The sequence below is a fragment of the Epinephelus lanceolatus genome, chromosome 3 (genome assembly GCF_041903045.1).
Source record: "Epinephelus lanceolatus isolate andai-2023 chromosome 3, ASM4190304v1, whole genome shotgun sequence".
In the NCBI taxonomy this organism is placed as follows: Eukaryota; Metazoa; Chordata; class Actinopteri; order Perciformes; family Serranidae; genus Epinephelus; species Epinephelus lanceolatus.
The window spans coordinates 14,995,565-15,011,716 of NC_135736.1; the positions used below are offsets into that span (position 1 = coordinate 14,995,565).

At 37.7% G+C, this 16,152-nt stretch overlaps 2 protein-coding genes across 2 annotated transcripts; one reads left to right on the plus strand and one right to left on the minus strand.

Annotated features, from left to right (window-relative positions):
- The first annotated feature begins 1,806 nt into the window (after positions 1–1,806).
- On the plus strand, positions 1,807–5,952 carry LOC144461869 (uncharacterized). Its single transcript, XM_078165548.1, has 7 exons — positions 1,807–2,042; positions 2,656–2,745; positions 3,028–3,102; positions 4,408–4,476; positions 4,717–4,859; positions 5,014–5,114; positions 5,315–5,952. The coding sequence occupies exons 1-7, from the start codon at positions 1,925–1,927 to the stop codon at positions 5,457–5,459; spliced, it is 741 nt and encodes a 246-aa protein (XP_078021674.1). The 5' UTR covers positions 1,807–1,924; the 3' UTR covers positions 5,460–5,952.
- Positions 5,953–10,468: 4,516 nt separating this feature from the next.
- LOC144461870 (CD209 antigen-like protein C) lies at positions 10,469–15,876 on the minus strand. Its single transcript, XM_078165555.1, has 7 exons — positions 15,692–15,876; positions 13,958–15,086; positions 13,620–13,709; positions 12,807–12,890; positions 12,474–12,616; positions 12,128–12,228; positions 10,469–11,682 (listed from the first exon to the last, which is right to left on the minus strand). Exons 2-7 carry the CDS (start codon positions 13,998–14,000, stop codon positions 11,535–11,537), a joined length of 609 nt encoding a protein of 202 aa, XP_078021681.1. The 5' UTR covers positions 14,001–15,086; positions 15,692–15,876; the 3' UTR covers positions 10,469–11,534.
- Positions 15,877–16,152: the final 276 nt, after the last annotated feature.

The window sequence follows — 16,152 nt, forward strand, 5'->3', positions numbered from 1 at the left end:
TTATTGTAGGCTTAATGTATTTTGTTCAAAAATGAGGCAAATACGTACATAAGAACATGAAATGACGGTAAAACACATTGATTTCCGATCGCAGTGACAGCTGACTGGACAGATAAGGCACCAGGCTAAACTAAGCCTGGTTGTTAGCCTGGTCAGGACCAGGCTAAGTGCACAGAATAAATCTCCATGGCAACATATGTGCCTCTGCTTTCGAACAACCGAATCAACGCTAAATTAAACCAGGATAACCAACATATCCCGGCTCAATCCCTTATCTAGGTTTCGCACAACAGGCCACTGATACTCAGGCAAGCCCAGACTATAGCTCTCCTGGTCCAAAGGACACCCCTGATGGACTGTCTCAAACTAGGTCTGGTAAAGTTGTTAAACCTGTTCAGAGACTTGATCTGTGAAGGACATTATGGTCAAGCTGTTAAAATAAACAACCAAACAAACAAAAGAGGTTTAACTGTTTAGTGAAATAAGTTAATTATTATCTGTTTGATAAATGAATAACAAATAACTTTGTGTTTTGTTTTTTTTCTTGGAAAAAAGAGGAGTTTTGTTTAAGAATACAAAATTATATATGGTTGTTTTGAAGGGAAATACTATACAGAGTTGTTTGATGATAAGACACTCTATGGTTGGTGAATATCTGTTTGTAGACCACAATGAGAAGCTGCTGTTATTCACAATTCATGATCTATGTTTCTAAGCATCAGCATGGATGCTGTTTAAAAGGGGGAGATGCCAGAGAATATGTTTTACGACATGCGTTGCGACAGTTACGGCAGTTTTTGATAGTTGCATGTTTTTGACGGCAGTTCGTGTGTGTGGGGAGATCTGTTAAGAGAGTATGGTGTCAATAAAGAGTCAACGTGCTGAAACTACAAGAACTCTCTTTACTTTAAAATAAACCAACACGTTTATTAGCCTACACAAACGAAGACTGTGTGGCAGTAAACTACCATGGTAACAAAAAAAGCTGGAATGATTTAGAATGTTTTACTGAAAACTTCTGGATCTGTGAAAAGAAAATGACTCTGTAAATCTGGACAAAACCAAACTGGTGTTGTTACATCATTTTCAACTGTGATTTGTAAAAATGTTTAAGACACAAACATGTTTTGATCTTTAATTTAAAGGACTTGTTGCACTTTTCAGTGTGAAATGTGTAGGCCTACATATATTTTCAGTGTGTCTGTACATGTTTCCTTGGTTTCTGTTGTGTCTTCTCACAGTCCAAACAGACCCCAGGTTAAAATCAACAAGGGTTTTGGGTTTTTGCTCGTGCTTGCTATCTTTGAATCCCTCTTGTATTATCTGGTGATACAGATGCAGTTTTTGTTTTCCTTTGGGCCTTAATATGGTTGTGTTTGTGGGTTTTTGTGTTGTTCTTGTTTGTCTTTTTTTGCATTTCACATGTTTTTTTTTTAAAGTAGCATTTATTGCTCAAAGAGTGCCATGTAAATGATAGTATGATATTGTTGTTTTACCATTGTTGTTTTCTTCTTTTCACTTTAAATCTTATTTCCCTGTGTTAGAACAACAGCTTCAAAAGTTGGTGTTCTCAGAATTCAGAATAACCTGGTTAAAACTTCTTGATTAAGAATATGCCATTTAGTAGCTACTGATACAAATTAGAGGCACTTTTGTTTTTTAAGATACGCTTGTATGAAACTGAGAAAAGATCTGATTGATAAAATTTCTATATATAGGAGGAAGTTTATTTTTGTGGCCACTTTTCTACTTTCTCACCTCTGTAGAAAGAAAAACATGATGTCAATGAAATAAGTGTGGGGAAAAAAAACATTTACTCTTAAATCAGGAAGTACATGAGTGCTTTGCAGTTTAAGCAGCGTACAATAGAAGAAGCAGATCACAGAAACCATCAGTAAGACATCCATCACACTCTGAGTGAAATATGGCCGTCTATGAAAATGCATCAGAGATCACTGTGGAGATGATGAACCTCTCTGATGCTTCAGCCAGGACTGCTGCCTCCAAAAGTCACAGTGATGAAGATGGTACCACAGTGCCTGGTGAGACAGAATTGCTATCAATGTTTGGCTGTTTGAAACATCAAAGTAACATCACAAGGTCACACAGGGTATACTGTCATTTAGAGATTTAAGAAAATATCATCCAGAGAATCTGTGTTTGTAGGTTAAGTGTAGAAGTGGAAACGTCCTTTTAGTTTCCTGGTCTCTTATTTATTTATATTTATCAACTCTGTGACCATTTAAACATTGTTGTATTTTCATTTATTTTGTATGAATGTCATGTTTACCTTTTGACGGACAGTTTACCCATTTCAAAGATGATATTTAATACTAGAATTTCGATCACATGGCTGTGACATTATACCAACGAAACCTGTTTGATGTCTGACAGAAAGTCAAAAAAGAGTCTGACAACCAGCAGTCGTCCCTTTTTATTCTTCTCGCCTTATTGTGATAGTTGTATATGGTTAGTGTTTCAAGTCCTGCCAGAACGGTGCTTTGGTATTCTTATTATTATTTAGGCTTCAAGGACTTTGAGTGAAGGAAATAGAACACAGTCAAGAAAACTGTTAATCAGGCAAAGCACTGAGTGTGTGTGTGTGTGTGCGTGCGTGCGTGCGTGCGTGTGTTTGTGTGTGTTTTCCATACACAGGAGGAAAACTGCTCAGACGTGTTGCCGTGAGCTTTTGTCTCCTGTGTGTCCTACAAGCTGCTCTAAACATTTCCCTCCGTCTTGCTCTCTGTGAGTTTTATTAAATTATTACATCATATATTAATTAATAAGAATTAATTTTCTAACAGCAGAGTTGAAGTTTGTCACTACAGGCGTTGCCATTTCCTGTGTGATACCATGGTTGTGTGGTTTGTCGCTGTATGACAGAATTGTTTTGTTTAACAGATACATTTAACTTATAAAAATACCTACAGCTTTATGGAAAGATTCATGTTATATGGAAATTCTGTGTTAAAGTGAATTGTCTCTTTAGTTGTGAACATAATCTGATTCTGTTGCAAATGATGTTAGCCCCTCCACCAGGGATTGATGCCAATATTAAAAATCTGACTGAGGAGAGAGACGAGTTGAGGAGCATCAACCTTCGTAAGTACGATGATGAAACTACTTCAGTAATTTGGATTTAATGGATCCAATACTGTGCATATAATACAGTGTTACAAGTGTTACATGCCATCAGAATAATCCCAGTTAAATCTTCTCCCAAGAGGACTGTTATGATGATCCACTGTTATAAATTACACCTGTAAGTTATTGTTGGACATCTCACTCTAAAACCATGGGTATGAATATGCTGCTCTAACAGCCTCCATAGGGAAATTTGGAAACTGGCTGAAGAGATTTTCTTCAATTCAGTGAGAAGATTAACTGAATGAGTAAATACTGGTTTAGTAGGTGGTCAAAAAGACCGCTCCAAATCAATGCTTACTTACACAGGAGCATTCAAAACATTTAAAGGCTACAGGAAAGAAAGAAGAAAGCTCACATCATACTAGAAGAGAGGATGGGCCTTTCTATGGTTGAATTCATGATTTATTATCATGCAGTGTTTTCAACAGGTAAACCTTCCTGAAGTCTAGTGTACATTAGGTGACAGTTTGCGTCTCTGGTCTGTAGCTGTCTGAGAGAATAGTTCTTTAAATGCTGTAGTTAGTAACTTAAAAAAAATACATTGTGTAATATTTGCTGAAACTGTCACTTATCCACAGTGTTACATAAGACAGATAGTCTGTAAATAATATCAATGCTCTCTGCTTCCTCATATTGCTTCTAATGGCAGTACCACACAGTATCATGAAAACAACCAATCAGAATTGAAGGGCCTCTAACGCAGCTGTCAATCATGGCTGTTGAGCTGCTGTCAAACTTTCCAACTAGGCAGCGCAGATCAAATGTGAATCAAGATTCTGTCACTGCATTGTCTCATTTTCACATCAGATGTTTTCAGAAACATATTTTAGTGTGCTGTTTAGCTGTAAAATGAGAAAGATAGTTTGTGACCTGGCTGCTATGTTGGAAATAGCCAAGTCAAAAACAAAGCACAGCCCAGGAGCTGGAGCAAATTTTCCATTTTACAGCTAAACACTGAAGCACAAAAACTTCAGAAAACATCTGTGGCAAGAAATAGGCAATGCGGTGACAAAAACGTGGTTCATATTTTATCAGCGCTGTCTGAACCTGATTAGATCATGTGTCTTATCTACTTCTGTGTGGACGCAGTTACATTTTCAGTGAATATGACAATAAGTTATTTTTACTAAAGTTACAAACTGTAGCTTTAATGACTAACTGTCATTAATAGATCAGTTTAATGTGGACATTCTGTTTGAAAGTAAACTTTCTCTTTAGTTGTGAACATTCTGGTGTAAGTGACGATAACCTCTCCACTAGGTATTGAGGAGAATTATAAAACCCTGACTGAAGAGAGAGATGAGCTGAAGAGGAAGCTGAGTAACTTTGGTGAGTGTCATAAGGAAACAAAAAAATAGTCACATGCTTTTACAGAGTATGTGGTCAGGCCTCAGAATGTTCTAAATAATGTGTTTCCAATACGTTCGAGACAAGCTTTCATCAGCTTGTGACTAAAATTGTTTTGTTTTCAGCAGGTAAATGTGCACACGTGCATTCAAAGTAGTTTTTCAACGTATTTTGTTTGTTTATTGAATAATAAGAAATGTCTGTTCTTTCCTCTAACAACAGATCATTATTTGAACCAAGGATGGGTGTATTTCAGTGGTAGTTTCTACTATATTTCTTCAATCGAGAAAACCTGGCAAGACAGCAGAGATGACTGCGTGCAAAGAGGTGCAGACCTAATGATTATCAACAGCGAAGAGGAACAGGTGTGTGTGTGGTGTGTGTGTGTGTGTGTGTGTGTGTGTGTGTGTGTGTGTGTGTGCGTGCGTGCGTGTGTGCGTGTGCGTGTGCGCGCACTTACATGCATGAGACATTGTTTAAATATGAATTTACTATTGTGTGTTTCTCTTGTAAAACAAGAATTTCACAAGACAATACCAAAAGATAATGTGGATTGGACTGACTGACAGAGAGACAGAGGGGGTATGGAAATGGGTGGATGGCACTCTAGTGACAACAAGGTACACACATTACTCTTTTATTTATGTTCAAGCACAATAGTACCTGGGTAGACCCTGGAGTTTTAAGAGATTATGATTTCACTGTCAACAAAACTTAATATTTAATTGTTGTATTAACTTTAACTTGTCCACATTCTGTGTGTTGCTGTTCATGAAATGCTTGTGTTTTGTGTTAAAAGCATATTTGTGTTTACTTTCAGCTTCTGGAGATCTGGGGAACCCAACAATAATGACGGAAATGAAGACTGTGTAGAAACAAATGACAGTGATCACCGAAAAATGTGGAATGATGCAACATGTGAAACAAAGAAATTCTGGATATGCGAAAACAAAATGGCTGTATAACTCAGAGCATAACCAAACCCTTATGATGTTGTCTCAACATAAAACAGATTTATATTCCACTGTGATTTAAAAAAAAACAAAAAAACTGAAGGCACAAACAAATGACATCGTCCCACACAGGCGGGTGTCAGATTAGAAAATGCTTCTTTGTGTACAAACAACATATTGTGTTCTTTAATTTCAGGGGCTGATGTGCCTTTCAGTGTGAGATTTGTACATATATTTTTAATGTGTCTGTATTTGTTTCTTTGAGTGCTATTGTGTCCAGATAGACTCCATCAGGTGATTGTGTTTTTGCTCATGCTTGCTATCTTTTAAACCCCCTTGTTTTATCTGGAGATACAGATGCATTTTTATTTCTTTGGGTCTAAATGTTGTTGGATTTACTACTTTGATGTTGGACTGTCTTGCTTCTGCATTTCATTTATTTCTTTAAAGGTACTTTGCATTTGATGCTAGAAAAGTTCTGTGTAAATAAATGTATGAAATTATTGCTGTTTGGTTCTTCTTTACACTTTATGTGCATACATTTTATTTCCCTGAATTAAAACAACAGCTTCAATTCACCTTGATGTTCTCATGGTTCAGAATAACCCCATCAGTTATTGTGGATCCTAAATGATATTGACAAATTTCACCAGAACACTTTTTTTATGAAGAGAAATTAAATACATACATATATTATAATCATAACCTGGCTGCAATTCTCCCACAACAGAAGAGAATATTTTATTTTTTTATACACTCAACAAGCAAGTTTTCTAACAAAATACTGACATACAAAGACGTAGACCATTTTTTATTGAGATATGAAAATATGTTTTAATCCATTACCCCCAAAAAATTAAAGTTATGTAGAGAAACCTCGTATACTGAGTCCAGTGTATTTTATGATTCTATTCACAGCAAAATTCATAATACGAGACAAAATGGAAAGGCACCTTTGTTCCCTTGGCACTACACTGTTTTGATGTCTTCCAGTAAGGTTTCTGACCACACAGCACTCAGACTGTTCTTGTTAAGGTCTTCAGTGACATCCACATAAACACAGACAGTGGCATAATTTTATTTACAGTATTACTGGATCTCAGTGCTGCATTTGATACGGCTGACCACCAATGTTCCCTCTAATTTTGAAAACTCCTGAGCAGACATTCAGCTCCTCTGATCACCTACTTGAGTGACTGTGTGCGACATCTGACGGGTACACACACTGCATCCACATAGCGGTGCCATGGCATCACCTCTCCAACCCCAAATATCATTACAAGTGAATATTACTATAAAGATTAATAATAAGATTATTTTAACAACATGAACTACTGAATATCTACTACTGAAAATGTGCTCCATAAAAGTCACTTGGAGACAATACACAAACATTTAAGAGTTATGGCAACACAAAGAGCAAACAACTCTTTGGAATACAAAATAAGTAACACTCTTTAATAGTAATTGCCAACTACTCTAGGCCTCTAAACTGCAACAAATGTAATATGCTAGATCAAAAACTAAATGTAAACTTAAATTGTAGTTGTACTACTAAATACAGTGCCACTGTACTGGATGAAAACATTTTCCTGGCAAAAAATATTAGTGGCCAGGCAGCGCAATGAGTGCATGTAAACATACATTGTAAACAAAAATTGTAGGAGCGCTACTACTACATACAGTGCTGTACTGGATGAAGTTTTTACTGGTAAAAACATATTGCTGGCCTGGACAGGTAGTGCAGAAAAATATCAGAATATGTTTATGTTGTGTTTGTGTGCATACATATTCTGTGTGTGTGTATGTGTAAACTCGCCTTGTACTTTTGCTTCACGTCTTGCACATCTCGCAAACAACTCCATTCTCGCTTGAAAAAGAAAAAATATCGCAGCGTTTCACCGTTGGCGTTCGCTCGTCTGTTTGTATATACTCCAACAGACACTCCACCTTAAACGACACGTTTTTTCTTTAGATTTCCAGAGGACGAAGCGCCACAGCCCACACATTTAGCCATAGCTACGATGCTATGGCTAACGGCTAATAACAAATACGACAGCAGCGAATACCCAGCATAATGCCATTCATTGGCTGTCATGCTGAACAACTGTTGCAGGTATTGGCTGGGCAGCGCCTGGTGGGTGTGTTTTTTTAATCATCACTGACTGACAGTTCACTCTCATCTGTCATTCATTGCACAGACAAACACCCACAGTGGAGTACGTATTTACTGTTCAAGTCACAAGACAGCGCATATTAGAAAAAATAAATAAAAATAAAAAACAGTAGAAGCTGGTCAGGGATATTTGAGCACACAACTTTTTTGTTGCTCCTGGGGGATCCTGAAGTGTCAGCAGGGCCAGATAAGGTATAATCCCTCCAGCATGTTCTGGGTCTACCCCAGGGCCTCCTACCAGTTCGACCTGCAGGAGACATCCATGAGACATCCTGTTTGATGGCCAAACCACCTCAACTGGCTCCTTTTGACACAAAGGAGCAGCGGCTCTATGCTGAGCTCCCCTACGGATGTCTGAGCTCCTCACCCTATCTCTGAGGCTGAGCCTCAGGAAGCTCATTTCTGCTGCTTGAATCTGCAATCTCATTCTTTCTGTAACTACCCAAATCTCATGACCATAGGTGAGGGTTGAGACTCAGATGGACTAGTAAATCAAAAGCTTCGCTCTCTGGCAAAGGTGAGGAAATAAAACAAAATGTTACCATAATTATGCAGATGACACACAAATTTACATAACCATATTACCAGGGACTTTGGTCCAATACAAGCTCTGACTGAGTGCATTGAACAGATCAATTATTGAATGTGTGACATTTTTCTCCAATTAAACAAAGGCAAAACTGAGTTAACTGTTCTTGGAGCCAAGAAGCAACAATTAAAAGTCAGTGCTCAGTTGACGGACCAAGCCAGAAATCTTCATTTAGTCATGGACTCAGACCTGAATCTCAATAGCCACATTAAGACAATTGCAAAGTCAGTCTATTATCACCTTAACAACATATCAAGGATAGAACGACTTGTGTCTCGGCCAGATTTGGGAAAAAAAAACACTGTCCATGCATTTATTTTCACTAGACTTGACTACCGTAATTGTCTTTGCTGATCTCCCTAAAAAAAACTGATCAGACAGCTGCAGCTGATTCAAAACGCTCCTGCTTGAGTTCTCACTAAGACCAAGAAACTGGATCACATCTGTCCAGTTCTGTTCTATCAGTTTCAAAATACTACTGTTGGTTTACAAAAGCACTGGATGGTTAAGGTCCGATTCAATTTGAAATCAAAAGCTGCATTTAAGTCTGCCTTGAGAGATGTGGGGGAGCATTTGATGACTGTGATAATGAGACCAATTTCTCAAGAATAAACATTTGTTTCCCAACCACAGAAGTGTAGATTTAAATGTCATGATTCTCTACATGCAGGATACCTGATTACAGACTGAACTTTACAGTCTTTCACAGTTATGAGATACAAATCTGCATGTTTCCAAATTTCTTGTGATAACGTCAACACAGCAGCAAAAAATGCGCTGCCTGAGGAAATCAAAGGAAGTGGAGGTTTGTCACTGAGAGTGATGAACATGATACTTTAATGATGGAACTCACTAACACTAGAAAAGAAGTTGGATGTCGACCTGGTGTTTAGACGAGGACACATATGAGCACACATATGTATTATATTACATCATAAACCTATGGCAGTAAGGGTAAGGACATCCTTATGTTGCTGTGTCATTTTAAAAACACACACCTAGTGTCAACAACAACAACAACAACAACAACAAAAACCTGACTTCATCAGTCTCTATTTCTTAGGCTAGATCTCCTTCTTTTCTATACTTTGACAAGAGAAATCACATTTATTCAGGGAAATCATTAAGGGATGATGGCTTTTAGACATCATTTTGTTATCTGTTTCTCTGAACACTGAAGGTACAGACGACAACTTGATCAAGAAGTTAATAGAAGGACATCATCAAAACACACAGACAAATAGTGTTTTCAGATAGATCAATTAAACAAACTACAAAAAAGATGGAATAGGCTTTCCAAGACCTACCAAAGAATAACAAAATGATAATGTATTGGACACCAGGGACAGTGGTGACAGGGGCAGTTGAATTCCTTTCAATAAGAAACAAGTTGGAGTGATTACATCACTCTGCACATATTCAGTGAGATTGTCTTCTTGTTTACAAAAAAGCAGCCACATTTAAAAATTCCCAGAGAAAATAATTGGCAAATGTTTTGTGAATGGGTTTGTTTGTTTTTTGGTGTTATTTGTTTTTGTTGGGTTTAGTTTTTTGTTTTGTTTTTTTCTTTTTTTCTTTGTTTGTTTTGGTGTTGTTGTTTGTTTGTTTGTTTTTAGGTAAAATTTTAACTTTGGATACTGTGCTGAGATCAAATGTCAAGGAGTCCAAACAAGTCTCATCAGAATCAGCGTCTTTCAAGCTAAAAATAAAAATGATACACATTTGTTAAACTAACAGTCAGGGTAGTTTACAGTAGGTGAGGCTGGGGATACTGGGACAGTTTTAACGCCTTGTTACAACCATCTCTGAACCAAGTACCTCCATTTGTATTTAAAAAACCTGAAGACCTGAACAGACTTGATTACATGCTAAGTTAATGATGATCAGTTGCATGCTAAGTCAGTGGAAAAGCAGGTCATAAGATAACAGGAAAAAAACAGCAAGAGGCAGAACATTTCCTGAGGATGGCACAGATGGAAAAAAAATCAGTGCCAAATAATTTTAACTGTGCTGATAATATTCAGTATAACAGCACGACCTCCAGTGTGATATTGCTTTTATACAACAATTCTACAAGCACCATTTTAACGATAAAAAGCCGCAACAGCTTATGATTTGTTTGTTTATTTAATGATATATTTAGCTCCACCAACACACATAGTCCAGCAACTGGAACAATACTGTTGCCAAGCAACACACACAACACTCCTGCGCACAAGCTTGCTACTTAGTGTAAGCTAGGTCTACACTTTACCACAGACCAGCTACTTTGTATCATGTAAGCTACATCTGTGTGTTTCCATTTATTTTGCGACCAATGAATGAATAGTCACAGTAACATGAACAATAAATAATCTTTTCATTTTGAGTATTTGTTTGATTAATTATGTTTATTTATAGACATGTTACAACCATCCCTGGCATATGTGACAACTGTCTCTGTACACTGGGAACAGTGGAGTACACAGTTGTAACAGTGGAGTGACTGTATTTAAAACAATTTTGCAAACTGTGCATAGCTCAGAAATCCAATAACTCCATTGTTTTAGTAGCTGATGCTTCAAAGCTTATAATATAGCAAAATTGGCTCTTTCAGGATAAACGGTTTTTGATTTATTTTCTGAATAAATCAAAAACCATTTATCCTGAAATAGCCAATTATAATATAAATGCAAAATCAACTTCTAACCTATCATAAAATAGATACAATTTATTCATAAATACACAATGTGTTGGGCTGTACACAAAGCAGTGAGTAAAGCAATCATAGATTTACAAAAGCTCCTCTTGACACTGCTGATGAGTCATTAAAGGGTCTACCGAAGGTTAGACAATTAAACAAATGAAATGTATCTGCACTCTGATGTGATTATATACACTTTAAAGACTTGATGTTGTCAGAAGTGATTGCAGAGTTGAACTTGTGACGATTGCAATATAATCAGGTTTTATATGAAGATGATAATGATGGCTACTGACAAAATAATTAATTTAGTAATGAATCGATCAATATATTAATGATATATTTCTGTCTTCACTAATTTTTTGAACAATAGCAGACATTTTGACTTGTCAGGAAAGCACAGTGTAACACTAATGGCTCTGTTCTATTCAAGTGTCCCAACAAATGGTGACACTGTGACAGTGAGCCAACACACCAGGACCCTGAAAGTGAAGCAGTTACATGGACTTTAGCCATCATTCATTTTATTATTGACACCTGTGTTTTTCCTGTGGTGACATGTTGGTGTTCGTACATGATGATGAGACACTTCCCCTGCAGCTTATCGATCGCCAGTCTAGGGCAGATTTGGATGCTGAGTCATGGAGCCACCACCTTCTCACAGATCCAGAAGTTTTGCTGTTTACATGGTGAATCATTCCAGTTGTATTCCCTGTCATAAAGCCTTATTTCTCCACAGTCTTCATCAATGCCTTGATAGCTGTTGGGCTCCCCAGCGTTCCAGTAGCTGAAAACAAACATCAAAGAATGTTCTTAGCAGGAAACACAACCAAAGAAGCTGGAGTGAAGTCTTGGCGGGTCGCCTGAGTGTTTCAGCATTACAAAAAATAATTTTAGTTTTTTGGTGACCCAAGGTGTAAAAGAGTTTATTTGAACAGTGGTGCAACAGCTTGGCCTAAAGAAAGTTAAACTGCTCAAATCTTTGATCAGCCCTGAATGAAACACCTAGAAGAAGCTGAGTGATTCATAATTTCCACCTCTGCAACACATAAAATCAAAGGTGGTGCAGGACTTCCTCCCCACTCACCTACTGGAGTGCTGCTCAGCGGCAGTGCACTCAGTACTGCCACCAGCTGGAAGTACTGGTGGCAGTAGTAGGAAGACCAGTTCCTTAATATATAGCAATACTACATATTAATCATTATCTTTAATAAAAAAAGGAATTTATGAACCTTGTGTTCAGTGCAGTCCCATCCACCCATGTCCATGTCCCCTCTGTCTCACTGTCAGTCAGTCCAATCCACCTGAGCCCTTTGAACTTTCTTGCAAATTCCTTGTTTACAGTAAGAGCGAGAGAAAGAGAGAAAAAAAAAAAAACAATATAAAACATAAATGAAATATTACAATTTTAGCCACTCTCCACCCAATCTGGAAATACATCGGTAAAACAAAAAAAAAAAAAAAAAAAAAAAAGGATTTTTTTTCTTCCTTTACAATGTAAATTGCAGAATCTGTCTTGAGAGATTACTTGACCTTTGATTTGACTTCCCCTTTTTCTCTCACAGCCAAATTACTCACCTGTTCTTCTCTGCTGTTGATAATGATCAGGTCTGCACCTCTTTGCAGACAGTCGTCTCTACTGTCTTGCCAGGACTTGTTAATAGAAGAAATGTAATAAAAACTGTGGTTGAAATACACCCATCCTTGTTGGGAGTGATTATCTGTTGAAGAAAGCAAAATAATAATAATGATAAATAAAAATGATGCTAATAAAGTTCACATAGGAAGTAGTATAAGAATATAAGAACAAAAAAACATGTTGGCCTAACAGGAGGTAGAAAAACATTTTTATAATGCATCTTTTTATTCCCATGTTAATGAGAATGTATTTGGTTTCTTCCTCGTACTCACCAAAGGTGATCATCTTCCTCTTCAAATCTTCTCCCTCTTCAGTCAGATTTTTGATAATGGCCTCATAATCTAGCATTTTTGCATCTGTAAGAGCAGAAAGATACATTTGTTCTACTGTAGTTAACCCTCCGTAATAAATGCTGTGTTTTAGTTGGGTGCCTCAACACACATGAATAAACCTGAGCTCACTGAATAAAAGAGAGTCTCAGATTTCCATTCATACCCAATTTATTCAATACCAAGACTGTTTAGGGACCCAGGATGCAGAAATTAGGCAGAACATAACATGTTTATACTGCATGATTTTTGCCCCAAACTGCATCATATCAATATAAAGGGAACATGTCTGTAAAGAGGAGACTCGTGGGTACCCACAGCTCCCATTTTTATTCAGATATCCTGAGGTGAGAGGTCGAGGGACCTCCATGAAAATGGTCACGCCCATCTTCCTCTTTGCCGAGAAGGTGGCGTGATATGGTCGATAACACTGGATTCCTTAGGTACCTATAGTCCCATATATCCCATATATCAACACTGAGGTTAGGGTGTCATGGGAAAAGACACCTACTCTTGTGTTAATTCTAGTTTATGTACACACCATACAGTATGCATGTGTATGTTTGGTGTGGGGCTGTGTTCATTTCATCTGCAATTCATTACTCCTGAAACTAAGTTGGCTCCACACTATACAGTATGTCACATAATCATCATAGCTGGTAAGTGTGTTTGTAGTTCCAAGCTTTGGTCTTGTAATGTTGAGATGGTGAATTTAAGTCTCAGGGTGAAATTACAGAGAAATGTAAGATCACTCACAGAGAGCAAGACGCAGGGAAATGTTGGCAGCAGCTTGTAGGATACACAGGAGTCCAAAGCTCAGAGCAACCAGTCTGAAGAGTCTGTCCTCTGTGTGCGGAAAATCAAACATGCAAAACCACCATAATTATTATTAGGCAGTCAGGTGTGATATTGTGTTCTCTGATCTGCTTTCATTTCACTTCTTGTACACCCTCTCCTCATTAAATAGATTAAAAATTAACTTCATATGTAGCTTGTTGCCTAATTATGATATTTTCTGAATCAAAACCCCCACACCTGACTCTGATAAAAATGATGCCCTCCAAACTCACGCTCTGTTACTGAAAATGACTTACTCCTGGATGAAGCATCAGGCACGCTGTCATGGTCCAAAGTCATCTCAGCCTCCTCTTTGAGACAAAACTCAAAATATTTAACACACCAAAATATGACAAAGATGTGTAACAGTGTCTTCTGAGAACTGCGCTGAACTGCTTCTTCTTCTTCTTCTTCTTCTTCTCTGTTTCTGATTACCCCAGAGATAACACATTTATCACCTCCGCCCTTCAGCAACCTCACTATCTCTTACACTTGCACATTCAAGACGATTTCCTCCATAGATTCATATCAAATAAAAACATCACAAGGTCATCAGGACGCACACACATCCATAACTTATTTATAGGTGCTTTAATTAGGTAAAAGTTAACTTTAATTTAATTTAATTTATGGATACATTTATATACTGTAGGTAGAATAAGTATTATTCGAATTACAACCTGCAGGAACTGAATCAGAGTAGCAATAATATTATCACAATCTTGTAATGATTCTCAGTGATCGAAGCAGTGAAACCAGCAGTAAATGAATGTGTGTGTTTGTCGAGGCTTATCTGTTTGTGTCTGTGTTAATGAGCCACTTTATGAGCAGCTTGTTTATAATCAGTGTTTCAGTTGTCTTGGAGTTTGGTGGCCAAGTTTTAAGACCACTGTCTTTTCATAGATCCAAAGCCGTTCATTATTTTAGCTTTTTTAATCATCATAGAACTTTATTTCTCTTCATGTCTGCCTTCATGACTGTTGGTGCCCCAATAGCTGACATCTTTAACATCTTTGACCTGTCTTTTTTTATGATCTTTCAAAGGTTCATATGATTTAACTACACACTTTCTGACAAACTGTTTCTATAAAGGTTAAGTCACTTCAAATTACATTATAACACATTCATAATTTCATCAGAGTAGAAATGTCAATTTTAAAAAAATCCTTCATAGGTTATATGAAATTTTAGAAGCAGGGCCGTGCCTGACCAATTTGGCACCCTACGCAAGATATTTGCTGCACTTTTCTCCACTGGCAGTTTGTGTGTGGGAGGGAGATCCACTTGAGGCTGCATCACTTGGTGCTGAGGTGGATGAGGTGGCTGCAGTTACATTAGTAGGCCCAGGATTTGCAGAGGTGGGGGACAAATACTTCAGAAGTGCATCTAAAAAGAGGTGATACATATTTTTGACAAACTGGGCTTTTACAATATATTAATCAAATAGCTGTTGATTGTGAAACCATCATGGCATAACCATAATAGCACCTAACATTACAGCCTGCCTCGATCTAATGACATTTTAAACACAGCAAACAGCCAAAATATAAAAAATGGAACTGTAACATCACAAATTGGACAAATCTGAAAATTGGAAAACATAAATATACAGTATATGAATATATGCCTGGTTGGTAAACAGTGAGTGGTTTGTGCAGCAGCACACTAAACATTAAAAGAAAAGATAGGCCAATATATTCAATTATGTTGCTTATTCATTCCATCAAACACTTTGAGTCTTTCTTTCCAGCTTTCTCTAAGATGGGAGCAACATTAACTGACATTAACTCTAGATGAATGCTTAAAGTATTCCTCAAACAAGTGGCTAATGAAGTCGCAGTAACACTGACGTTACGTAGTAACGTTAGTAGCCTAACCGCTAACCATTAGCGGCTAATGAGCTGATGTTAGCTTGCAAGTGCTTAAGTAACTGTAACTTACGTTGTGTTTCTACCATTTTAAATGAAGTGTTCATCACATCACATCATTACCTCGGTCTCGTTCACGTTTCTCCTCCTCTTCTTGTATTTGTTTTTGTACTGCGCCCCAGAGAGCTTCTGCCTCTTCATGACGATGGCACCCGGCTGTCAGTTTGTCACTCAGCAGCATCACATTACAGAAGACGGCAGGTAGCGGGGGGAGGAGGAAAGGGGCGCGGTTAGGGACCGTGGCGAAATTGATGCTGCCTGCCAGAGAGGTAGAAGGATGCCAAGCAGGCAGAAATTTAAATTAGAAATATTATTTCATCATTACTTAAAGACGTATGGCTATATGTACTGTTGTTGTTTTGTAGGGTATTCTTGTCTATTTTTTCGAATAGAATGGGAAAGAACAAAAAACACCTCACTCCCTGGCGCCCTCTGGCATGCTGGCGCCTATAGCATTTGCCTGACCTGCCCTATGGGCGGTACGGCCCTGTTTAAAAGGAGTCCTGCTCAGGATGACCCTGACA